Source organism: Mauremys reevesii, linkage group 3 (genome assembly GCF_016161935.1).
Source record: "Mauremys reevesii isolate NIE-2019 linkage group 3, ASM1616193v1, whole genome shotgun sequence".
Taxonomy (NCBI): Eukaryota; Metazoa; Chordata; order Testudines; family Geoemydidae; genus Mauremys; species Mauremys reevesii.
In genome coordinates, this window is record NC_052625.1 from 32,947,029 (window position 1) to 32,974,509 (window position 27,481).

The window sequence follows — 27,481 nt, forward strand, 5'->3', positions numbered from 1 at the left end:
TCACTTGCTGTCTTTAACAGTGATGCTGTGTGATGTTAGAACAGATGCTGTGTTCTATCCCTGAGGTAGTGCATTTCAGTAATGGGTAAAGAGACTATTGTTTATACACAAAATTTTAAAATGGCAACGTACAGGCTGCACTACATAAACAACCTGAATTCACCTGAATTCCACAATGCATATAGATCTGATACAAAAACCCCATAGAAAATTGGAGTAGACAATCCTAAATTAGACTCTGAAAGTAGTGAACTTCTGCTCAAGAAAGACAAAAAATGCAGATATTACAAACAATCCATTTATTGGGTTTTAAACTAGGTACACAATTGAAATAATTTTGGCACTACGCTATACAGTGGTTACATCTGTGTGCTGACACTTAGTAAATACTGTACTAGGAACACTGCTGTGCTTTAAAATTGTATTGAGTTACTCAATCAGCAGGTAGATATTTCAAAACGTATTGTAGTGTTCCTGTAAGGAAGACTGTACAGGTTGTGTGAAAGATGAAACACATCAACTTGTGAACTATTTCACTGTAGGAGGTACCTTGCATTCTGTAATCTTATCACATCAAAACATGTGATGTTAGCATTTAGAGATGGCCACAAATGTTGCATTAAAATCCTCTTCAGATGTAGTCATGAGATAAATGAAAACTAAAACAAAATAAAATTTCTGCCTTTTAAACAAGGAACAATATTTTGCTAAAGAAAATAATTTAAAAAACACTAATGGCATTTGATTTGATACAAAAGCCAGAAGCACTATAGTATTAACATTGAAGTGTGAATTTTTACAAATTAATCTCACAATGATGTTATGTAAAAGGTTGCAAACTGTACAATGTCTTCCCAAAGCAATGCCTCTACAATTTATACAGTCTTTTACATCTATGTAACACATATTAAACATGTCATTAAATAGCCAATAGATATCAGTCTCTGAACAAAGTTGCAGGCAAAAAACCAAAACCAAAAACAGAACTTTCACAATCTTAGCAGTCTTCCATTTACGCAAGGTATGCTTCTCCAAATAGCGACTAATAGTCTTTTTAATGAGAATATTCTGTTAAAAAAATTCAGTGCTTTTACACACTGCACATACTCTTCAGTCTCTGAATTAAAACATTGATTGATAGCAAAAAATTCATATCTATGGGCTCTATTCATCTGAAAAGATCCACCGCCTTCCACCCGTAGGAAGCTGCAGATGGTCATGGGTTTAAGTTGTGCACCTGGTCAGATTACCTGCTAAAACTTGGCCAGACCATGGAAATTGCCCCACTTTCCATAGTACTGATCTCAGCTACAGAGGACAGAATGGATATTTACATTTCCATAGAAGGTAAGATTTAAAAGGATAGTCCAACTCTCAGATGGATTAAATGGTACAGAGTTGGTCACCTAACGGGTACTTGAATGCAAGCAGTGAAAAAATAGGTTCCTGGCCTCTTGTCATGGGAGTAGGTGGGTTTGAGGTTCATAGGTACCAGCTCCTGCAGGTTGATCAGATAAAAAATGTCAACCAAAACTGGAGCACTTCTCTTAGAATGTTCAGACTTGCAGTCGTGTGCTCTGCAAATCCACTGATGTAAAAAATGACTGGGCACATGGAATAAGAAAGAAAAAGGAGGAGATGGGAAGAGATGGGTGGTGTAAGCCAGTGAGTAGAGAGTGAAGGTGGTAAGGTTGTATAATGCAGGCCCATGACATTACGCTTTGAAACAAGTAATGATCTGGCCCCGCAGATGCAGTAACGGAAAAACGCAGGGTTCCCAGAGCTACTCCCTGTGAAGTTGTAATTCGTGATGAATAGAGCTCTGTTAGAACCTAATATTTGTATTTAAAAAATGGTTTTGATTAGGCATCACGATTTCCAAGACTAAAAGTTCCATACACAATAAATTAGTTTTGAGTTTCCTTTATTTTTGCAGAAATGTTTCTAGGTCCTCATGTTTTCCAAGGAGAACCTGAAATAGAAATAATTAAAAACAAGATTATATCTTCATCCATATTCTCGTGATACTACAGAAAATGATGATTAAAAAATTCCCTTGCCGGCTGGCACAGTGGTCCAGTCACAACACATAGCATTCCCCTACAAGAGATCAGGGTTCAAATTCAAGTCTGATTCCTTGTTCTGCAGGTCAACAAGTACCAGGAACACCGTGAATGTGGTATGCTCGGTCTCAAGGTACCTTGTGTCTCTCTAGTGATGCTCCTCTGACAGAAATGCAGAGGGCAGTTTATGGGCTGAGAAGGTTTGGGAGCAAAGGAAGTGTTGATAAAACTTTTCTTCTGAAGTCCTAGCCTTTTAGTTTACTTCATTCAAACAAAAATAAGGGACTACACGATAAAGATAAACAGCAGGTCACTAAAAGCAGAGTTTTCAACCAACAGAAGATACCCCACTGAGCACTGATAGTGACTTTGTTTGGAGGGAACATTTTCCCTTGGATCTGGGACCTTCTTTCCTTCACTTTGACTGGATGGCTAGAGTGGATATCATAAAATGGCAATGTTTTCTAATTAAACCAAAATAAACACAGCCGTACCTATTTAAGCATAATAGCATGGTGATACTAAGAGGTCTGTAAGGACAAGCAGCTGGTCATCAGTGAACTGCTGTTTGTGCTCCTGCCAGTTGTCATGGTGTGTCCTCCGGAAATTGGACAGTGTTTTCTTTACTGTCATCTGTATAGCAGGCAACAAAAAAATAGATCTGGATTAATTTTTGATATATTTTAAAAACTGTTTCACATCTGTGGAAAGTCTCCCTAACTGGGGTAACAAATAGTCAGATGTAAGAGAGGGTTACTCACCTTGTGCAGTAACTGAGGTTCTTTGAGACGTGAATCCCTGTGGGTGCTCCACTTTAGGTGATTGTGCGCCCTGCGCCTCTAGTCGGAGAATTTCGACAGAAATCTTGGCTGGGCTGCACATGCACTCTCCCAGTCTCGTGCCTGCAGCGGCGATTAACTAGTGCTGTGCAGCCCCCGCACCTCCCAGTTATTTCTCTACCGCAGAGGAATTAATTGGAACTCCGAAGCAGAGGGGAGGAGGGTGGGTAGTGGAGCACTCACAGGGACAACCATCTCAAAGAATCTGTTACTGCACAAGGTGAGTAACCCTCTCTTCTTCGAGCGGAGTCCCTGTGGGTGAGCCACTTTAGGTGACTGTAGAGCAGTTCCCCTCAGGGGAAAAGAGGTAATTTGGAGCTAGGTCTGAATGGATAATAAGGTGTGTCCCAGGCGAGTGTCAGAGGCTGACACCTGATCGATGATGTAGTGTTGAATGAATGTGTGAGGAGATGTCCAAGTAGCTGCGTTGCATATGTCGGTAATAGGCACATCATGCAGGAAGGCAACTGATGTGGATCCATATCTTGTGGAGTGTGTTCTAACCCTTGAGGGGGATTGTAGGTCATGTTGTCAGTAACAGAGCTGAATGCAATCTGAAATCCATCTGGAAAGTCTCTGCTTAGAGATGGGTTTGCCTTTGGAGCGGTCCGAGGTGGAGAGGAACAATTTAGGAGTTTTCCTGAATGATTTGGTCTGTTCAAGATAAAAGGCTAGTGCCCTTCTAATGTACAGGGTGTGGAAAATGGCTTCTTGCCTGTCCTTGTGAGGTTTAGGGAAGATGGATAGGCTGATTGATGTGGAAGGAAGAAAGGACTTTAGGCAAACATTTGGGGTGAGGTCAGAGTGACCTTGTTTTTGAAAAAAACAAAACAAAACATATAGGGTGGCCCAGCCATAAGAGCAGACATTTCTCCTATGTGATGGTGACTAGGAAGGCCACCTTCATGGAAAGATGTAGAAGAGAACATGTGGCCAAGGGTTTGAATAGGGCGGTTATGAGAGATCGAAGCACTCAAGTCAGATCCTACAGGGACGTTGGGGCTCTGAGTTCTGGGTAGAAGCTGCGCATTCCCTGGAGGAATCTTTTGGCAATTGGGTGAGCAAAGACTGAAACGCTGTCCACTTTGTCATAGAATGTTGTAATGGCTGCCAAATGCACCCGCAGTGAACTCACTGAAAGGCCAGATTTCTTCAGGTACAGCATGTAGTCCATTACCACTGATATGGGAGAGGTGGTGGCGTCGATTTGTTTAGGCACCACATCTGGAATCTCTTCCATTTATGTACGTATGTAGCCTGTGTAGTGGGCCTTCTGTTTAGCAGAATGTCTTTAATATCCTCAGAACACGTTATCTCCTTGCCATGGAACCACTGAGGAGCCAGATATGAGATGGGGCGACTCCAGGTTTGGATGCAGAGTCTGACCCAGGTCATAAGAGAGGAGCTTTGGAAGAAGTGGGAGGAGACACGGGGGTATGACGTCTTTTTCAGGTATGGGTACCAGGTTTGTCTGGGTCATGCTGGTGCTATCAGGATGACTTTGGCTTGATCAATTCTGATCTTGTTCAGGACGCTGGACAGCAATGGGGTGGGAGGAAAAGCATACTGGAGGGGTACATGCCACGGAATGAAAAATGCATCGTCGTTGGATCCTGATCCCAGATCCACTCCGGGACTGGACATTTGCTGTTTCGTTTTGTGGCAAATAGGTCTATCGTGGGGAACCCCCATAGTTACAATTTGATCTGGATCATGCAGGTGTTGATTGCCCACTCGTGGTCATTTGAGAACCTTCGACTTAATGTATCGGCTGTGATATTCTGAGACTCCGGCAGGTAGGTAGCTGATATGGTGACTTTGTGTTGTATGTACCATGTCTAGAGTTTTATGGCCTCCACGCATAGGGAGTGTGATCTTACTCCTCCCTGTTTATTTATGTAGAACATGAAGGCTACATTGTCCATCATGATCTGTATGTTTTTGTCTTTGATCAGAGGCATGAAATGTGCACAGGTATTGTGAATTGTGCGTAATTCCAGTACAGTGATGTGAGTGTTGATTAGGAAGGAGACCATCTTCTCTGTACTGTGAGCTTGCCTAGTTGGGCACCCCACCCTAGTAGAGAGGCATCCATTGTGATTATCAATTCGGGGGGAGGCTGAAGGAAAGGAACACCTGCGCAGTCGTTGTGTGGGTGAGTCCACCATTGTAGTGAGTCCTTGACCTTCATTGGCATACTCAGAAGTTTGTTCAAATTGCGTTTGTGTGGTGTGAATACCATCTTGAGCCAATACTGCAAGAGCGCATGTGCAGTCTGGCATATTTCACCACGTATGTGGTCACTGCCATGTGATCTAGTAGCTGAAGACAGGTCCTGGCCAATATCCTTGGGCTGTGCACCAAGGTATTGATGAGGTTCGTTAGAGAGGTGAATCTCCAAAGAGGTAATGATGCTGTTGCTTCTAGAGAATTTAGATGTGCGCCGATTAAGTCCAGTTTCTGGACTGGCATTAATGTGGAATTTTGGACGTTTATTTGTAGACTGAGACTGGTGAAGAGTGACATTGTCTGGTGCGTGACTGTGATGGCTTCTGCCCAAGTGTGAGCCTTGATTAGACAGTCGTCTAAGTAGGGGTATATCATGACCCCATGCTTGCGAAGGTGGGCTGCTGCCACAGCAAGGACTTTGGAAAATACTCAGGGGGCCGTGGAGAGGCCAAAGGGTAGTACTGTATATTGGAAATGGCCCTGTCCTAGTACAAACCGAAGAAATTTCCTGTGCATAGGGCATACAGAAATGGGAAAATATGCATCTTTCAGGTTGAGGGCTGCAAACCAATTTCCTTGTTCCAGTGCTGGAATGACTGTAGCTAACACAATCATCCTGAATGTTGTGTTCTGACGAATTTGTTTAGCTTCCTGAGATCAAGGATGGGTCTCCATCCTTCAGACTTCTTTTGGGTTAAAAAAATAATGAGAATAGAATCATAGAATTGGAAGAGACCTCGAGAGATCTAGTCCAGTCCACTGCACTTGTGGCAGCACTAAGTATTATCTAGACCATTCCTGACAGGTGACCATTCCTGACAGGCAGAAGCCCTTCCCTCTGTGATGTACCAGAACTGTCTACTGCACCCAGTTGTAGGAGATGCTCCTCCTCCTGTCTCAAGCAGGGCTCGTGAGAGGGGTCCCTGAAGAGGGACAGGATGCGAGGGTGAGTAGGAGGGATGGAGAGGAACTGGAGGGCATAGCCAGGCTTGATGATTTCCAGTACTCATCTACTGGAAGTGATGGTTCGCCGGTTTGGATAGAACAGTATTAGGCGATTGGTAAAGGGATGGTTGATGGGAGGTAGTGTTGGCAGCAAAAGTTGGAGGGAGGTCTGGTAAGCCCTTGACCAAGCCTTCAAATCTGCTGTTTAGAGGTTGATTGTTGAGATGTGGTGGGTTGGGAGGAGCTTAGTCTCTAGCTACACCTCTGGTTATTGTATTGTCTTGGCTGCTGTGTGTACGATGGTCCTTGCTGTGTCAGTATAGTCCAAAGAGGCTTGGAGGGCAGTTCTAGCCAAGAGTGGAAATGAGCAATGTAAACTGCTCTGTATTGACTACATACCAGAGGACAAAAAAGTCGGAAAATTTGGAATGGTTTGTATAGTCATACTTCGCCATAAGTGCTTCATAATTAGCGATCTGGAAGTGTAGTGTCACTGATGAATAGGCCTTTCGGCTGAGTAAGTCCAATCTTTTCCACTCTTTATCATAAGGGGTGGTTCTAGAGTTGTCATGAACAGATAGTTAAGGGTTAATGTCTCTTTTACCTGTAAAGGGTTAAGAAGCTCAGTAAACCTGGCTGACACCTGACCAGAGGACCAATGAAGGGACAAGATACTTTCAAATATTGTTGGAGGGAAGTCTTTGGTTTGTGTTCTTTGTTTGGGGGGGTTGTTCTCTCTTGGATCTAAGAGGGGCCAAACGTGCAACCAGGTTTCTCCAATCTTTCTGAAATAGTTTCTCATGTGCAAGATAGTAAGTACTAGCTAGAAGGCGGATTAGTCTTTTGTTTGTTTTCTTTATTGCAAATGTGTATTTTGCTGGAAGGATATGTTACCTCTGTTTGCTGTAACTTGTACTTATGCTAGGGGGGAGGGAGTCCCTCTAGTCTATATAAGCTGAATACCCTGTAAGCATTTCCATCCTGATTTTACAGAGATAAATTTTACTTTTTCTTTTTCTTTAATTAAAAGCTCTCTTTTTAAGAACCTGATTGATTTTTCTTTGTTTTAAGATCCAGGAAATTGGGTCTGGACTCACCAGGGATTGGTGGGAGGGAAAAGAAGGGGGGATGGTTAATTTCTCCTTGTGTTAAGATCCAAGGAGTTTGGATCTGTGTTCCCCAGGGAAAGTTTTGGGGGAACAGGAAGTGTGCCAGACACTGGAATTTCTGGCTGGTGGCAGCGCTATCAGATTTAAGCTAGGATTTAAGCTTAGAAGGGTACATGCAGGTCCCCACTTTTGGACGCTAAAGTTCAAAGTGGGGAACAAACCTATGACAAGAGTAATGCTGTTTGCCCCGTTCGTTGACTGCATCAATTACCAATGAATATGTCAGAGGGCGTGTGAATAGAGGTTCCATCCCTTTTGAAAGGATGTAATATTGTTTGTCCGCTCTCTTACGTGTGGGTGGGATAGTAGTAGGGGTCTGCCAGATGTTTGTGGCAGGTTCCATGATTGCTGAGTTAATCTGAAGGGCAATGTTGGAGCAAGTGACATGAAGTATATCCAAGAGCTTGTGACGTGACTCGGAGATCTCCTCTAGGGTTATCTGGAGTGTCTCTGCTATTCTTTTGAAGAGCTCCTGGAAATTCCTGAAATCATCTCCAGCAGTCAGCATAAGGGGTATAATAGTCTCACCCAGTGACAATAAAGTGCAGGTGTCAGGAGCTGCCTCCTGAGCTAAAACGTCTTCCCTTTCCTCAACACTGTTTGGGAGGGGCAGCTGGTAGCACTGTAGACTGTGGTGAAGACTGCCTGTGTACCTCCGTGGTGCCACTTAGGGATCTGGGGTAAAACTGTCTATAATCTGCCCGTTGGTCACAGAATGCCCACTGAAATGGGAAGGGAAAAGGTGGGGGCTTCCAGGAGTAAGCATACCACCCTTGAAATTCAGACCCTGGCAGAGGCTAAGGGCATTCCTGATGTGCGGACCGAACACTGCCTTGCATAAGTGAAGAGTGTTGGGAGGAGAAAACTTCCCATCTTCTTCATCTTCATCCTCCTCACTAGAGAAAGGAGAAGCGCCTGTAACTGGTGGAGTGAGCGGTGGCAAAAGTACCGTAGTATCGGTACAGAGGAAAGATGATTGTGGTACTGGGGCAATTGTCAGGTTCTTCGGAGCAAGGAACTCTTGAGGCTGTGGTACCAATGAAGGTACCTGTGTGAACGGTGGTACAGAGAATAGTGGGAGTACCAGGGGACCTTGTGGTACCAGTAGGAAAGGAGCCGACAGCGAGCATGCTGAGAATGGTGTGGCAATCTGCAGTGCAGTGTCTGTGCTACTGAACAAAGGGCCAGCACGTGGCGCTATTGCCTTTTGTACTGCAAATTTGCTTGTTATGGAGCGCTTTGTCTGTGCTGCCGGTGCCAAGATGGAGGAGGTGGTCTTCTGTCTGCCCTCCTTCTTAGAGCCTGCCTGCTTAGTGTCTGCGGCTCTGATGGTACTGCTGGTACTGGAGATCCCTGCCGACTCAAAGGTACTAAGCTGTGGCATGTTCAGTACCGATGTGGTGGATGGAGTTGGGGAATGTTTCCTCTTTGATGCGGTCTTGGTAGGGGGAGCATTAGCTCTCCTCTCTACACGTCCTTTAGGAGATAGGTCCCTTCCTTTCAGGGTGAAGGAGGGGGATCTGTCAGAAGCTGCCTGCAGTGATAAGGAGGCAGGAGAAGTTTGCGAGCCCGAGCCTGAGGGACTTCTCCATTAGGATAAGTTTCAATTTAAGATCCCTCACTTTCCTTGTCCGGGTCTTAAGACTGTGGCAATGGGTGCAATTCTGGGGCACATAAGTTTCCCCCAGGCACCAGACACACTGTGAGTGTTCATCAGAAAGCGGAATTGCCTCGTGACAAGAGAGGCAGTGTTTAAAGCCAGGCAACCCTGGTATTCTGAGGAAAAATAATGTCCCTTAAGAGGATGAAAGGAACATTTTTTATTTATTTTTTAACGGGGAGAAAAAGAAATAAAGGGTTCTTAACCAACTAACCTAATTACACTAAGCTACTTGACTAATTTAATTCAACTACATCTGAGGTAAAAGTGAGAGAGCGCACTGCTGGAGCTCCAACTCGGACCAAGGGCGGCTGAGAAGGAACTGGTGGGTGAAAGGGCTGCACAGCACTAGTTAAATGCCACTGCAGGCGCGAGACAGTGAGAGTGCATCTGCGGCCCAGCCAGGTACTGCTATTGAAATTCTGTGACTAGAGGCGCAGGGCACACAATCACCTAAAGTGGAGCTCTCACAGGGACTCCACTTGAAGAAGAACAGGTAGTTCTATATTTTGATGACACTCCTAAACTAGCATTTGTATATGTTTAGACAGTTGGGGAGTCTGGAATGGACCCCCAAAAGTTCATCCAGTCCAGATCTGTAAGACTGTAGAATTTACAACTAGTTTTAAATTCTAATATCTCTAGATCAGTGTTGTCAAGGCTCTTACGTATGGTGAAAGAACCTTTGCCAGTTGGTTTTTTTTTTGTTTTGCCAACTTTGGAGCCCTATGACAAATCCTTATTAATCTTGATCATCTTCCCACCTTTCCATTTTCAATCTTGTTCATGCTACTGTAGGGGCTAAGGCTCTACTGGGTTTTTCAGTGCTGGACAGACAGATGGTAAAAGGCTTAAACAATAATTTTGTTCAGTCAAACACAACTTGCAAAGTGGGTGGAGATCAAACTTTTAGTGTCACGTTCCAGAGATATCGTCTATTATTCCAGAGATATCGTAATTTTGCCTTTGAGGTGCACCAAATGAGATATATTAAATAATAATAGGAGACAATCCTATTATCATTTAACAGATCTCATTTGGTGCACCTTAAAGGCAAAATAATTATATACACTCTCCAGATTTAATTTTTGTAATCCAGTAAAAGTAAGCCCTAGCAGAACTGGTTAGCTCTTTCCAGGAAATTCCCCTCCACAAAGTTTAAACACTATAGTTAATAACAATAGTATAGTTGGAGTGCTAGCAACAGCTACAATAATTCCTTGCTTAACATTGTACTTATGTTCCTGAAAAATGCGACTAAGTGAAACGATGTTAAGCGAATCCAATTTCACCATAAGAATTCATGTAAATGGGGGGGGGGGTTAGGTGCCAGGGAAATTTTTTTCACCAGACAAAAAAACTATACATTATATAGATATATACACAGTAAATATTTTAAACAAACAATTTAATACTGTACATAGCAATGATGATTGTGAAGCTTGGTTGAGGTGGTGAAGTCAGAGGGTGGGATATTTCCCAGGGAATGCCTGGCTGCTAAATGATGAACTAGCACTCGGCTGAGCCCTCAAGGGTTAACACGTTGTTAATGCAGCCTCTCATCAAGGCAGCATGAACAGGAGGGAGGGGAGACAGCATAGCAGACAGAGACAGACACATACCTTGTGTGTGGGAGAGAGAGTACAAGGAAAGTAAGGGAATTTCCCCATTATAAATAAAACTCTCAGCTTTCTACTTAATTTATTTTTGGCTCTAGTGTAGAAATGACTGAGGCAGAAATAGAAATATGGCAAGGAACTGGCATGCTTTCATAAGGTGCCGTTGAGTTAAAGCAGGTTTGGATTTAGCAAAGTTATGAACTTTTGAAGAAAAAATGTCACACTGTGACACACATATTCCTTCACAGTCTTTCTTCAGGAAGCTAATGTAAGGATGATAGACATGTTTTAGATTAAAGAGAAAAAATAAATAGAATCAGACTATTTTTACCTCAATAGGCTGAGGATCGTTAAGGTGGGCACTGAGGTCCATCAGAAGCTGGGGCATCCAAGTGGGCACATCATAAGGGCTTGACAAAATACATGCACTAAGTCCAAGCACACCAGCATGGCGCTTAACCAAGTCTGCAATGAAAAGACCATAATATACATGTGGCAGGATACAAATCTCTCAAAATATGTTTCCATAACACAGCCAGACTTGAAACTTCACTTTCAGTAATTCCAGCTATTTTTAACTTATGAAAAGTACTAAAATAAATACACATTAAATGTAAGTTGTCATGAGCAGTAAAGTGCAACTAACATCCATTCTAGAGGAATTCTTAATCTCCACCTCTTCTATCCATTACAGGCTCTTGTGAAGAATCAAAAAGGAGAGGTTATTTACCAGTTCAAGGGCTGCCTCTGCTAATCTACACACAGTGGACTCAAAAATGCCTACATCAGTGTTCTGTAACTTTCTGGTAAACTGTTCCTATTGGGGCTCATGTAAATACAGTCTAATGCTACTGAAAGTTCTAGGGAGGGCAAGCTCTAACTTAGTTCCTTTCTCCAGTGCCTCACAGGTGAAGGTGGATGAGGAGTGTGACTGCTAAGACAACCCTCAAAGAACTACACTTACTGGTAAAATAACCACTTCCTCTTTGACGAGTCTCTGAATACATGTACATTCATGGAGACTGGTAAGCAGTACACCCTAGGTATAAGAATAAACCACAAAAACCTATTAATCTAGCCATATAACTGCTCTGTAGTAATATATTGTTATTTAACATTTGTATGTATCAGCACCCAAAATACCTAATTGGGATTGGGACCCCCCCCCCATTGTGCTAGGAGCAATACAAACATACACGAAAAAAGTCAGATCTATAAACAAAAATATTTTGTCATGATGGTTTATAAGTATTATAAAATATTTGCATACACATCAGATCTGTTTCTTTATGTATATTGCTTGAAGATTCCTCCTTAACTGCAGAGCCTATTCTAGCCATCTGGGTTGTCTAAGGATGATGTAAATAAAGTAACCGAACCAGTTTTTTAATGTACAGTTTGCGTCTCTGAGGCAGTGTCTTTACCTGCGGAAGGAATGGTATCCACCACTGTGCCAAGGTCTCGCTTTCTCTTTTTTGGTAGTCTTGTCTTGCAGAGCTGTTCAAAGTGAGCCTGCACAGGGCTATCCATAGTGAGGAAGTTGCACTGTAGCAGACCACTCAGTGTGGTAGCAGCCATTTCTCTCACCTAGGAGCAGAAACATCAGCTACATCAATTACTACAGCAAACATTCATGGCTGACTTTTATTACTGCCCTTTGGACTTATCAGCTGGATTACCTTGCCATACTGTGCTTGAGAAAGGTCTTTCAAGTTTTTATCACCTCATCTTAGTAGGTCATTAAATACAATTAGTATATTAAAGTGTCACATATAAAGCAATAAACAATATTCATTTACAATTTTAAAACTGTCTTTACACAGGTAGACAAAATTAGTGATCCATGACTGCAGCAAACTTGTGTTGTAAGCTAAAACAGCAACTGATTTTGAATTTTGAAAAACAGTCATGTGTGATAAATATATAATCCAGAACAATTTATAATAATGCTACTGTACTTTTATAGAGAATATAAAAATAGTACAACTATTATAGAGATACCTGCTTTGTCCATTAATGAAATCGGTACACTAAGATCAGTTTACACAGGGGAAAGTATACCTTTATCCAAAGTGTTTTATTTCTTTCCTTGCTACATATGAAACCTTTATAATTCATAGCATAGGATGAACATCTTGGAGGTATGCAAGTTTAAGAATTTTTATATTCATGATATCCATTATCCTAGTTGAATCTTGGGAAATTTACCAGGCCACCCTGTATTAAGACGGAATTACCACAATACTCTTCATAATGCTGTAACTCTTGCTGATGTTTATAAGCAATGTTGGGTTATTAGGCAATAATATCATGTCAGCAGCGTGCAGTCTGACTCAGTTCTGTAGCCTTCCAGTATTCATTTTACTGCCTTGAGCCTTGGTCAATCCATCAATAAACTGGCTTGTAAAAATAGATACGATAGAGACATGCACCGCTCTTTTGTAACTAAGTTACCAAAATTACAAGCCAAATCAATTTCAACTAATTATCCACAAATTCACAATGCTACAATTTTTTTAATAATTTCACCAGGTTTAATTATATTTGAAGACAATTAAATTACTGTTTGCTTACAAAAACAGCTACGCCTAGTCAGTGTTACTACATCACTCCTAACAGGCCATTAAAATCAGTGAAATACACACAAAAAATTAATAAATTGTAGAAACATAGGTTCTGCCTTGTCATCATAAATTTGGTCCGGTCATAATAGGCCCATTGCTATTAAAAACCAAGGTGTATGGGCTGACCATAAGAACATTTTTACATTTAAAAATCTGAAAGCCCAATTAGCTTATTTAAAATGTTGGCGGCAGTTGCCTCGTTTACTGATAAGTACATACTGTTACACTTACACTAAACAGAACACACATCTATCTAGAGTACAAACACCTACCAACGCTCTGAATCCAATGTAGCAGATTATAATAAATTATATCCTTGAACATAATGTTCTGAACTTCCACAAAGCAATAAAGTATAGCAGCAAGTGCTGTAATAATTAAACATAGTAAGTTAACAATAGGCTCTTGAGACTTCCTTCCATTTACATTTCCACAGCATATTATTCAAATGTGATCCTTGTTATTAATAGTGTAAAGTATAAAGTGAAATAGTCTGCCAGTACTGTTTATCAGCAATTTATGAGCCTCTTAAGGACTAAGCTATTAAATGAAACATGAAGTGCTAATGCAAGTCCCAGAATAGGTGGAAGCCTGGCTGTAAAGTGAGCAGGCTCACTAGGTAACTACCGTAATCATTTTCATCACTGTTCACTGTATTAGAATCCATTTTCAATATTAATCAATCTTACGAATGGCAATATTTTGCTGCAAGAAACACCTAGAAACAAAATCCTTAAAAATCACATTAATAAGGTATAATTTTATACATATATACTGCAATGCCCATTAACATCTCACATAGTTAAGAATCTATAAGCCATCAGGCCTATATGATGATCTAAAAGCTACAGAGTAGAAACATATTCAGTGGAATACTTTCCCATGCATCAGGATTTTCTAACTACACTTTTCTGTAGAGGAGTCAAACTGTAGCAGTTGGCTTTCTTGTTCTAAAAGTAAGTAATAAGTGTTTAATGACATACTGAAAATTAGAACAAAAAATTCTGACCACAATGAAAAGTTTTAGTGGAGTACTCCCAATGCACTATTTGCTGTAAGAAGCTAAGATACGCAAGTTTCTTAAAAGGGAAATTGCATTGTAATAAAAAGATTTAAGCAGTACATTTCACTATGTAAAGTACAAAAAAGAAGCAAAATATGAAGCTGCCATTTTGACATTTTCCTAAAGCAGATCAGGACTGAGAAAATTAAAGTCCCATTAAAAAACTCTACAAATTAGATTCAATGTTGTCTTATAGTAAATTATGTACTTTTTATATGTTTTGGTTCATTTAACAGCTGTTTTAACATTGACTCCATGAACAACTAACGAAACATCTTAACCGTTTAAGGGACCATTTACCTAGACTAGATGTTTCAATTTCACAGATTTTAATACCAGAATGGATAAGTTATAAACAAACTAGGCAGCTGCCTAGGGCAGCATATTCTGCCTAGGGAAACTGGGGCCAACCTGAGTGGCACTGCAACACCGCATGTCAGGTTACAATGCCATTAACTCAAATGTGGCCTACCTGTCCCTCCGTCATGATGGAGGTGCGTCTTGTCTCACTGCACACACCCCTACCCCAGTTGAGAACTTCTGTTCTGGGAAATAGGAGGGGGATGGCAGACTGAACTTTTTGCCCAGGCCAGCAGACTGTCTTGAACAGTCTTTAAAAATGGACCATGATAATGATCTAGTTTGACCTCCTACATAACACTGGCGGCAGAAATCTAAACGCTAATTCACATATCAAACCTAATTACCTGTGGTTGAACTAAAATCATTTGAAAATTACAATTAAGGACTTCAAGGGATAGATAATCTACCACATCCCTTGATAAGATGTTCCAATGGTTACTTGCCCTCACTGAAAAAATCTGTGCTGAATTTCCAGGTTTTTTTTTTAAGCTAACTTCAGCTTTCTAGTCACTAGATTTTTTTTTTAAATACCTTTGTCTGCTAGATTAAAGAATCCAGATATTTTCTCCCTGTAGGTACTTTGAGACCATGATCAAGTCATGTTTAAGCTTCTTTTCAATAAACTATAGACTGAGGTCCTTTAGCTTCTCACTGTAAGATGTATTTTCCAGACCTCAAATAATTCTTGTAGCTCTTCCCTGAATCCTTTTCATCTTTTCCCAACATCCTTTTTAAGTGTGGACACCAGAAGTAGATAGTATTTCAGTAGTGGTCTCACCAATGCTACAGGCAATATCACTTCCCTACTTTTACTCTATATTTCTCCAAGGATCCTGAGCCATGGTATTACACTAGAGTTTATGTTCCTTTGGTCATCTACCATGATACCTAAAAAAGATACGGTGGATGATGTAATGTCTTTTATTGGACCAACTTCTGTTGGTGGAAGGGACAAGCTTTCAAGTTTCACAGAGAGACCATCTCGGGCCTTGTCTGCACTACAGAGTTTTGTCGACGCGAGTTAAGCTGACAATCAAAATGGGTATAATTATATTGCTTGTGCATGTTCACACTATACTCCTTCTGTCAGCAGAGTGCATCCACACTTGGTACTGTAGCATTGACAAGGAGAGCAGTGCACGGTGGATAGCCATCCCATTGTCCTACTTGACACCTTCTGCAGCTAGGAGTTGTGGGATGGCGAGTTGATCGTCCCATGATGCAGTTCTTTCTGTCCCAGCATTCATGGGCTTCCAACTGCATTTCGCGGCATTTTTCAATGGCCCGTTTATTGTGCACCCGCCATCTTTGTGTGAAAGGCTGGATCCCGCACCGTTCTCTACTGTTGTGGTCATTGTTATGAATACACTGCAGATGGTCATGCAGTACATCATAAACACCCAATCTGAACAAGAATCAAAGTTGCTTGACCTGCTTGTGTGTCATGGAAAGAAACACCACCAGATTACTTCCGGCATTCACGGAGCAGCTGAACACAGTGGACTGTGGAATGCGCCTTTGGCAGACTAAAAGTACGCTCGTGCTGCCTTTATGGCAGGTTATACCAAAACGAAGAAAACATTCCCATGGTCATAGCAGTCTGCTGATGCTCCATAATATTTGTGAGGCTAAGGGTGAAAAGTTTCCCCCGAGATGGAGCAGACAGATACCAGCGCTATTAGAGGGGCACAACGGGGGGCTATTCGAATCAGGGAGGTTTTAAAGCAATATTTTGATAATGAGCTTAGTAATGCAAGTCTTTCTATACAGCATTCTGCCATGCTTTGTTAACTTGCTGCCTTGCATGAAAATTGTGATGATTCCTGACTGGGATTTGTAGTCAGCAAATGATCACCACTATGTATTATTACCAACAGCAACCACCACATGTAGGAGACAAATAAAGATTGGTTATCTTTCAGAGAGTTTGTTTTTATTAAATACCAATTAACAACACACATGAAAGGCTTAGTGGGAAGGCAGACAACAATGAAGGGCAGTACAGACTCTCATAGCTGTGTGTAAGTCCAACTATCATTTTGGAAGCTGACCGATGGGGGTGGCATGAACGGGGTACTGAGGTGTTCCGGGAAGTTGCAAGGAATTTGTGGGAAGAGTTTGGGGAGGGCATGGAAAGCAGTTCTGTATCGGCTGGAGTGGGAGGGAAACATGCATGTGTTTTGCCTGGAGAGTGATTAGGGACTTCAACATCTCTGTTTGCTCCTCCATCAATTTTATCATCTGCTCCTGGTCCTTTACAATGCACTCCTCTCTGTCCTGCCTTTCCATTTTAAATTTTTCCTTCAGGGTCTCTCTCCACTCCCTCCGTTCTCTTTTTATGGCTTCTGAGGATTAAAGCACCTCTTGGAACATGTCCTCCCTGCTCCGCCTTGGTCACTTCCTTATCTGGCAGAGGCCCTCTGTCAATGTGTGAATGTCACATCTGTGTATTGTTTCTTGTGCTTCTACAGAAGTATGACTGTTAGTTCACGCACAGCAAAGAAGTAAAATACATCTCTCTTAACATAACAAATCACTTTCGCACTGTCCCTGGGTGGAGAAGAGGTCCTGGCTCACCATGGTACTAGACAACCCTGTCAACTGTCCCACCTTGTCGTCCAACTCAACCCCCTTGTCCAGCACTTTGTCCTTGGGGTTGAGTCTGCTGTCCATTGTCTTCAGGCCCCCTCCTCCCCCTGACAGTATCCCCAGGTCTCTTGCCAGTGGAGGTGGGGTCGCTGCCGAGGTGGCGCCCAGCTCCTTATAGAAGCGGCAGGTCTTCGGTGCAACACCAGAGTGATGGTTTGCCTCCCTTGCCTTCTGGTACACCTGCCTCAGTTACTTTATCTTCACACGGCACTGATGTGTGTCCCGGTGGTAGCTCTTATCCAACAAGCCACAAGAAATCTGCCCATAGGTATTGAAGTTCCTATGACTGGAGCGGAGCTGGGACTGAACAGCCTCCTCTCCCCTAAATGCCAGCAGATCCAGCAATTCAGGTGTGCTCCACGCGGGAGAGCGTTTGCTTCATGGAGCTGCCATGGTCAACTGGGAAGATGCAATGTGAGCTCTCCACACCAAGCAAACAGGAAGTAGAATTTCAAAAATTCTCTGGCCTTTAAAGGGGAAGGGGCAGATGCCTATGTACCTGGGTGCAGGGCAGCAGAGTTCTAATGGCTGATGAGAGTGGTCAGGTTAGGCATTGTGGGATATCTTCTGCAGGTCATTTACAGCGATATAACCAAGTGGAGTATCTGGCACTTTGTCGATGCAACTTTGTCGCAAAAAGTTCTATGCCCCTTGTCAAAGTGTTTTTATTTTGTGGGCAAAACAGGAGAGTTTTGTTAGCAGAAGTAGCATTGTAGTGTGCATACCTCCACTGTTTTGACGACAAAACCTGACTTTTGTCAACAGAACTGTGTAGTATAGACAAGGCCCAGGACATGGGTTTTATGGCCCATTACAACAACTTGTAACACACCTTGCTGCCTAGGAACCCGCCATTGTCCTGCAACTGCAGAGGTGTTAATTGACCATTTCATTTTAAGTGGTAATCTACAAAGTGCTTATGCTAAGTCTATCGCACCTTGCATTTAGCTTGGACATGCTAGACTCCTTTTCCAGACCTGAGGAAGAGCTCTATGAAGCCTGAAAGTTTGTCCCTTCAAGCAACAGAAGTTGGTCCAAAAAAAGATATTACCTCATTCACCTTGTCTCTGTCATGTCCTGGGACCAACACAGCTACAACAAAACTGCAAACATGAGGGTTGGGCAAGAACCGTGGAAGTGATTCCTGAGGAACCCATCAGAAATACTAGAAATTTAAGAAGTCCATTAAGAGAGAGGCAAAAGAAGTGACGGGAAAAAACCATCTATTTTAGCATTTTTACTTAAAATAACCTGAAAATCCACTTCAGAACTAAGAACTTGTCTGTTACGTTTCAGCCCAGAACAGAGAGACAAGGTATACAGACTATCAGAAATGAGGTTCTATACTGAAATCACCTTCTCATTAAACATAACACGATGAAAGCAATGCTATGGTAATTACTGAAACATACTGGAACTTGCCAATTCTTATAATGAAAAAGCAAGATTACTGCTACAGCAAAGTAAGGTTTCCATGGTAACAACATGATTGCAAGAGATTACTACACAAAATAGCTTTTGCTGATTTCTACACCTCAGTAGTTCGAGGACATATGTTTTATCTAATTATTTGCAAATCTATTTAACTATTAAAAGTGAACAGCAATTTTTGTAAATTATGTAAACAGGGGATTATGTGATGAATGCTTTGATTAGTAAGGATAACAAGTTATCTAGGCTCACAGCTCGTTTTACTGTAATACTATAACATGTCATGACATGACTGGTACCAAAGAGACCTGCTGGAGAATGGAGCCAGTGCACTAGGAGCAGAGGGTTAAAGTGCTGCTCTTTAAATACAAGGTGCAATCTCGCACAAACTTAAAATATTCATTCTATATTTATGTTTTAAAAATTTCTTGCAATTCACTTTTCACAGCTTAGATTGTCATAATAGTGAGACTTTTCACCCCAATTTTAAACAGATTTTAAAGATTTTCTCCAGGAAGAGAAACACGTTACATGAAAATGCACTTTTAGGTAGGCATTATGGATAAGTTGTCCTTTGCAAATAAGACACAGAACGAAGTGGTATTTGGGGACCAGAGGTGAAGGGGCTCAGTTCTGGCTGAAACATTAACATTTCTCACTATGATTCTGCACTGTAAATTATATATTAAAAAAACCCATGTGATTTCATAGAACACTTTTTAATATATCCAATACATTATTGATATGTTAATTTAAAAAGCTTTACTGAGAGGAAGAATTTCACAAATTAGAAGACCTGCTGATAAACACTCTTTGTAATGCACCTCGCATTCATGCCCACTAGTGTTCTCAAGAGCACACATACATTAAAATCACCATTTGAGTTTGACTTTCTTTGGTTTGTGCATCCTGAGCATTAGTAGTTTCCTAGAAGCCAAATTTCTCAACATTTTTAAAACACAGAGTACTGCTTTGATGGTCAGAATACTTATGGCCTATCTGTTCTCCAATGAGATGCTATGTTTACTCAAATCAACATCTGGCTTTTAAGCTGGATGCATTTAAGTTACTTAGGAACTTGAAAAAAAAATGGTTACTAATTTTCTGTAACTGTTGTTCTTCAAGATGTGTTGCTCATGTTCATTCCAACATAGGTGTCTACTCGCTCTGAACACCGCTGCTGGAAAGTTTCCCTCTCAGTGGTATCAGCTGGGTTGGCTCTGGTGCAGCCTGGAATCACACCTCATAGTGGTGGTATATAGGGTGCCACCGACCTGCTGCCTCCTCAGTTCCTTCTTGCAAGCTAACTCCAACAGAAGGGCAGATGGGGGGCGGGGGAGGAAGAGGTTTGGAATGGACATGAGCAATACATCTCGAAGAACGGTAGTTACAGAAGACTAGTAACTGTTTTTTCTTCTTTGAGTGCTTGCTCATGTCCATTCCAATGTAGTGACTCCCAAGAAGCTGCACCAGTGGAGAGTTTGGAGTTCATTGGCACACTGACTGTAACACTGCTTGGCCAAAAGTCACATCGCCATCACCCAGCAAGCTAAAGACATAGTGGGATGCAAAAGTGTGGACTGATGACTATGTTGCTGCCCTACAGATGTCCTGAATCAGAACTTGGGCCATGAATGCAGCCGATGATGCTTGAGGCTCTTGTAGAAAGGGCTGTCAGTGGAGAAGCTGAGACCTTTGCTAGGTCGTAGCATGTGCGGATACAGGAAGTGATCCACGATGAGATTCTGTGTGCTGAGACTGGATGGCCTTTCACTCTGTCTGTAATGGCTATAAAGACCTGAGTGGATTTCCAAAAGGGTTTAGTCCTTTCTATGTAAAACACTAGTGCACGCCTAACATCCAGTGCATGGAATGTCTGTTCCTCCCTGTTTGCATGTGGCTTCTTATAACGAATAGGATAGGAAGATATCCTGGTTATTATGGAATTGTGAGACCACCTTTGGCAGGAAGGCCGCGTGGGGCCGCGGGTGCATCTTGTCCTTGAAAAAGACTGTGAATGGTGGTTCTGGAGTAAGGGCTTGGATCTCTGAGATCCTTCTGGCTGAAGTAATGATGGCCAGGGAGGACACATTCCAGATAGAGCAGAGAGCACATTGCCAGCAGTTTCAAGTGTAGCAGAATCCCTGACCCTCTTAGCTCTGGTGGAACCTCTTCCCCTGCTCCCACCCTTAGAAGCGACTGCACCTTCTGGGCCAGAAGTTGCTTGTGAGAAAGTCCTTGAAGAGGGATGGGAAGGAGGTGAACAACTGACTTGAAGGGTATATCCTAGTTCTATCGTGCGTAGCACCCAGATATTTGAAGTAATGCAGGCCCACGCCTGATAGAAGCACGCTTGTAATCCTAACCGGTCCACAAATACAGGAGAAATCAGATCCACACATTGTCTTGGTACATCCCAGCAAAAGTCCTGTTTAGACCCCACAGATTGTCTCAGGAGGGCACAGGGGAGGGGGACACTGGAGGAGGAAGAGGGAGGCAGGCACCGGGACGGAGGACTTCTCTTATAGCCTCTACTCCATCTCCTGCTGTAGTCTTGTCTCTGCTGTGGTTGGTGGAAGTGGGCCATCGATTGGAGCTTAGAGTGCTTCCCGGCAGGAGCCGGTATATGCAACCCCAGGGATTTCAGGGTGGCTCTGGAGTCTTTCAGACTATGCAGCTTCAAGTCCATTTGCTCAGAAAAGAGCAACTTGCCTTCAAATGGAAGGTCCTGCACTGTCTGCTGCACCTCACAGGGCAACCCCAAGGACTGAAGCCATGAGCTTCTTCTCATGATCACAGCTGAAGCCATTGGGCTGAAGAGTCTGCTACATCCAAAGCTGCCTGAAGGGGACTTCCTTGCCACCGATTTCCCCTCTAAATCTAGGGCTGAGAACTCGTCTCATGACTCCTGAGACAAAAGCTCCTTGAATTTTGCTCCAGGAGTTGAAATCATATTGGCTCAGGCGGGCTTGCTGAGCTGAAGGCCGCCAGTTGAGTACACCTTCCTGCCAAAAAGGTCTAGTTTTTTGGCATCTTTGGCCTTGGGAGTCGGCCCTTGCTGACTTCGCTGCTCACGCTCATTTACCACTGAAACAACCAACGAGCCTGGTGGGGCATGTGTGTACAGAAATTCGTACCCTTTGGGAGTGACAAAGTACTTTCTCTCCATCCTCTTTGCAGTAGGTTGGAGGAATGCAGGAGTCTGCCTTGATGGGGTCCATAATGGTATAGTTCCAAGGCAGAGCCACCCGCGATGGCCCTAAAGCTGCTAAGATGTCTACCAGGGCATGGAAAGATTCAGAGATCTGCTCCACCAGGCTACGCTCCTGAGGAGCTCCTGGTATACCCTGTAGTGGTCCTGGGAAGGCTCCATACTTGTCCCCGCCACCAACTCATTGGGGGAGGATGAGGATGCCTGTATCAGTAGGGGCCTTGCTCCTTGCCCTCTGCAGTGGCTGGGTCCTGTGGTGCGGGTTTTGCAGTTCGGTACCAGGCTCGGCACCAATGCTTGGTCTTTGCTCCAAGGTAGCTGGTGCGGGAGCTCTTAACTCTGATACAACAGAGTACGACCTCTGGGACTGTGGACCCTGAACTGGCTGAAAAGTCCAGAGATTCTAGAATGGCCACTGTAGTGGCATTTACCACTGCACCGGTGGCCAGGATGTTGGCAGGATACCCTGATTCATCTCAGCCATTGGGTATTTCTGATTGGAGTGGTGTCTGCTCCTGTGGGAGAACGGTGCCGGGAGGGAGGCGACCGATGCTGTGACATCATGGCCGGCTTGCCCTTTGATGGCAACTGGGGTCTTGGTACTGCGGCGGCCCTCGCCTCTGGTGCTGCCAGTGTTAGCTCCCAAATGGTGGGAGATCGTGGTACCGGGATTGACATTAACTCCCTCATTGCCTCAAATTCCTCCGGTGTGGATGGTAGCGTCAGGGCTGTCGAACTCTGATGACTCACTCTTGGCGGAGAGTTCAAAGGTGCTGGATTCAATGGCACTTTTCTCAGGCTGGAGTCAACAGTACCTTACGCACTGCTGGTGTCTCCAAATGGCCGGGCACGAGTTGCACTCTGTCAGCATCAATATGCCCTGCAGACCTGGAGGTTGGGGAATGCTCCCAGGTCAATTTTTCTCTGATTCTTACTCGGTGTTGGTAACCGAGAGCAGTGTTGAGAGTCCTGTGCCAGAGTTGTCTTCCATGGCACTGGAGAGGAGTGTCAATGCTAGGAGTCCCAGCCCATAGTGGAATGGCACTGTATCACCCTTAAAGACACCAGGGCACTTCTTACTGAAGTGAAAGTATTCAGTGTTGGGTCAACATGACACAGCTCCGAAGGGGGACCAAGCGCTGCCTCTATAAGGAAGAACTTGATTCTAGTGTCCGTGTCCTCCTTCATTCTGGGCCTGAAGCTCTTGCAAATCTTACAACGCTCCTGAACATGAACCTCCCCTAGACACTTCAGGCAGCTGGAATGCAAGTCACTAACCAGCATCGGCTTATGCCAAAACACACAAGCTTGAACCATGGGGACTGAGGCATACCCGGTGCCGGGGAAGAGCTAACCCCGCTAAGTGGGGTCTGCTACTAACTAACTGAAACTCAAGAGAAAGAACTATTTATAGATAATCAACAAAGTTGACAGAGAGAGGTCCTTGCAGGAAAAACACAAGGACAAGCATCAGTTCCAGCAACTATCATGGGCAGTAAGAAGGAACTGAAGGTGTGGCCAGGCCCTATATACCAGTGATATGAGGGCATGACTCCAGGAGACACCAGAGCTGACAAAATGGATACCACTGAGGGAAAAAAACTTTCCAGCAGCAGTGCTCGGGGTGAGCACACACCTACATTGGAATGGACATGAGCAAGCACTTGAAGAAGAAAGATTAATTTTGAGTCTGAAAATTCAGTCCTTTGACCAGATTTGACTCAGGCCTGGTCTACACTACAAACTTAGGTCGACATAAGCTGTGTTAAGTCGATCTAATAATTTATATGTCTACACTACCCAGTTCCTTTCGCCGACCTAAGGGGTCCATAAAATCAACTTCTGTGCTCCACCTCTGTGAGAGGTGTAGTGCTTGATCTGACATCCATGCGTCGACATGGAGATAGTGTAGACACTGCGTTGTGTAATTTGAATGAATTGGCTTCCAGGAGTTAAAGCCCCAGGAACTTTTGATTTTTCATTTCCTGTTATCAGCATGGAGAGATCATGTGGAGAGCTCATGGAGACTCAAGGCCTCAAATGCACTCCAGCATGGAGTACACAGGAGGTGGTGGATCTTATTGCTGTGTGGAAAGAATAGTCTGTGCAGGCAGAGCTCCGATCCAGCAGAAGAAAAGCTGACATCTATGCCAAGATTGTGCAGAGCATGGAGGAGAAGGGCTACACCAGGGAAATGCAGCAGTACTGCATGAAAATAAAGGAGCTTTGACAAGCATGCCAGAAGACAAGGGAGATGAATAGTCGTTCTGGTTCTTCCCCACAGACATGCCGCTTTTATGAGGAGCTGTATGTGATTCTCAGCAGCGACCCCGCCACTACCCCAAAACGCTCCGTGGATACCTCCCAGGAGCCCAAGGTGACCTCAAGCAACAACGGGGAGGACATTGTTGACAGGGAAGTGGAGGATCTATTCTCCCTGATGGCCAAGAATGTTTTTAACCCTGGAGCCCATCCCTTCACGGGACCAAATGGCGGCAGAGCATGATATCAGGGAAGGCAACTTTGGTGACTACACATTGCCAATCAAACTGTAGGGGTAACATGCTATTACTTTTTATGTTTAATCTGAACAATAAAATAGGTGTAGTGGGTATCGGTGGCCACTCCAGCTATGCAGAAAGCGCTCTCTGAAAAAGACTGTTTGTGTGCAGGGAGATGGCCCATAGACAGTTCTAGGAAGCTTTCATGGAGGTACTGTATGCTGCAATCCTTCGCAGAAGGTTTCTGGGAAGGGCTGCCTTATTTCATCCACCACGGTAGGACACTTTCCCATGCCACTCCAGTACTAACTCTGCTGGCATCATTGCAGCACACACCATTGCAGCATAAGGATCAGGTTTGTACCCAGACGATTGCAGCATCTGCTCCCTTGCCACCTCTGTTACCCTCAGGAGAGTGATATCACATAGGGTCACCTAGGGGAAACGGGGGAAGTTTTCAATGCTAGCCCTTAAGCACAAACAATTCAACAAGTAATTCACTATCCCTCCTCCCACCCCACATCCCCCAGTGAAATCTGGTTCACGCAACAATGCTTTCCCAAATGTGCTGTGGTTGTGGTTGGAAGGGATCACCACGTATTGCAAGCAGCATTGGAAGAAAAAAAGGGTGTGTGTGGTGGCTTCCTGTTTATCTCCCTTCCCCCCCGGTGTCACTTTGGTAAAATAACCCAACTATTTGGGGAGCTTTATACTGGTGCCTGTCCTCAAGCATCATCCAGGTTGCTTAGGGAAAGGAGGCTTTTCTCAAGTTCCACTCTGCGATCCCAAGGATGTGTCACAATAGCAGCAGCACAACACCTCTCGCCATTCCTTGTGGCCGTACTCACCATGGCTAGAGCAGCAAACCGACTCTTGCAAGAGCTAGCAGTTGTGATTACATTGCAGCTTGCAGTGAAGTGTACTGAGGGGTATTTTTTTAATAAAAAAAATTAACCTTGCATCAGAAACAATGTATGCATTGTCAATACTACCCTTGTGCTTTGCATTCCTTGCAGCTGAAACCTTGTCCGTCGGCGCATCCTCCACACCAGGACAGAGACTTTCCCAGATTACAAGGCAGAAAAAGACGACTCGGGAGGACATGTTCAATGAGTTAATGTGCGCCTCAGAGTGACAAGACAGAGCTCAGAGCATGGACGATTACACTGTCTGAGAACCTGGACGTGGACAGAGAGGACAGGAGAGCATGCAGGGAACAAGAGCGTGTCACGCAGAAAGAGATGCTGCAGATTAAGACGGAGCAATCAGACATGTTAAGGCTCAAGAAAGGCAGATGGATGCTAGAGTGCCTATGCTGCCATCAGCACCCAGGTCTACATCCTCCTCCCCCAACCGTCCTATGAGGCGGGAGAGGTGGGGAGTTTGGTATCCGTGGCACTCAACACCAGGGGAGGGTACAAGGACCAGGAGGCGCCCATTCCCACACCTTTGATGGTTATTGCAGTGCATCTGTAAGCAAGCTTTCCTTGTCCCCCTCCCCATGCCCCCCCAGTGCTATCAGCCCTTTTGTCCCAGGTTATCTTACTTTTCTTAGCTGTCTCTAGGTGTTTGTGTGCATAATAAAACTTAACGGATTGAGGCGAATAGGCTCTTTATTCATTCAACACACAGTTGGTGGTGGGGGTGGAGTTTACAGGGGAGAAAATGCAATGGAGGGGGCAGTTTGGTAAGAAAAAACACAAGTGTCACATTACTCTGGCTCATTGCTGAAACTGGTTTTCAAAGCCTCATGGAGACACAAAGCCCCTCGATGTGTCTGGCTGCTCAAAATTGGCTGCCAGACAATCTGCCTCAAACCCCACCCCGGCAGAAACTTTTCTCACTTTGTTTCACAGATATTATTGAGCACACAGCAGGCAGCAATAACAATGGAGATATTGCTTTCACTGAGGTCTAACCTAGTAAGCAAACAACACCAGTGACCTTTAAACGTCCAAAGGCACATTTGATCACCATTCTGCACTTGCTCAGCCGTTGGTTGAATCGGTCCTTATCACTGTCCAGGCTGCCTGTGTACGGCTTCATAAGCCATGGGAGTAAGGGGTAGGCTGGATCTCCCAGGATCACGATTGGCATTTCAACATCGCCAATGGTTATTTTGCATTCTGGAAAGAAAGTCTCTGCTTGCAACTTTCTGAACAGATCTGTGTTCCTAAATATAGTTGCGTCATGCACCTTTCCCGACTATCCCAAGTTGAAGTCGGTGAAACCACCCGTGATCCACCAGCTCTTGTAACACCATTGAGAAGTCCCCCTTTCAGCTTATGTACTGTTTGGGAAGGTGGTCTGGTGCCAACATAGGGATATGCGTTCTATCGCCCCACTGCAGTTAGGGAACCCCATAGTGAAAAACAATCCACTACGTCCTGCATGTTGCCCAGAGTCACTATCTTTCTTAGCAGAAGTCTGTTAATGGCCCTGCAAAAACTTGGATCACAACAGATCACACGGTAGATTTATCCACTCCAAATTGGTGCTCCGTTGACTGGTAGCAGTCTGGCATTGCAAGCTTCCACACAGCTATCGCCACTCGCTTCTCCACTGTCAGAGCAGCTCTCATTTTAGTATTGCTTTGCTTCAGGGCTGAGGAAAGCTCTTCACACAGTTCCTGGAAAGTGGCCTTACACAATCAAAAGTTCTGCAGCCACTGCTCGTCTTCCCATAGCTGCATAACAATGCGGCCCCACCTGTAAGTGCTTGTTTCCTGGGTCCAGAAATGGCACTCAACCCTGTCAAGGTGTTGCGTGACTGTCAACAGCAACTGTGAATTGCTCCGCTCTATGCCTTCCAGCAGGGTTGGTTGCGTGGCATCACACTGCTCCGCATGGCGGCTCCTGTATGGGCTATGTAAATACTGTATGATAAGGCGCAAGGTGTTTGTAATGCTCACAACAACAGTGTACAACAGAGCAGGGTTATCATGCTATGCATCCGTGCGGGTAACCCAAGTTTACGAACAAAGATGTGAAAAAGGCTTGGTTTGTTTGCCGCTGATTTCAGGGAGGGAGGGACGTAAGTGCATCATGGGAGGCTAATGCCATGTTCCCATAATCAACTGCACCAATGTTTTGGTCTCATAAGGCATTGCAAGCCC

At 43.9% G+C, this 27,481-nt stretch overlaps 1 protein-coding gene and 1 long non-coding RNA gene across 2 annotated transcripts in view; one reads left to right on the plus strand and one right to left on the minus strand.

Moving 5' to 3' along the window:
- Positions 1 to 302: 302 nt before the first annotated feature.
- The window catches only part of PSME4 (proteasome activator subunit 4), a 236,595-nt gene continuing 209,416 nt past the window's right edge, over positions 303 to 27,481 (minus strand). The window contains exons 44-47 of the mRNA XM_039529281.1: positions 11,949 to 12,111; positions 10,856 to 10,989; positions 2,558 to 2,696; positions 303 to 1,972 (exon numbers count right to left, since the gene is read on the minus strand). Coding sequence (XP_039385215.1) covers positions 2,562 to 2,696; positions 10,856 to 10,989; positions 11,949 to 12,111 — 432 coding nt within the window. The 3' untranslated portion in view covers positions 303 to 1,972; positions 2,558 to 2,561. The remainder of the gene's footprint in view (positions 1,973 to 2,557; positions 2,697 to 10,855; positions 10,990 to 11,948; positions 12,112 to 27,481) is intronic.
- LOC120400564 lies at positions 11,245 to 25,963 on the plus strand. The gene is made up of 3 exons (XR_005595896.1): positions 11,245 to 11,330; positions 11,423 to 11,549; positions 25,383 to 25,963. It is a non-coding gene; the product is annotated as an uncharacterized LOC120400564 (long non-coding RNA).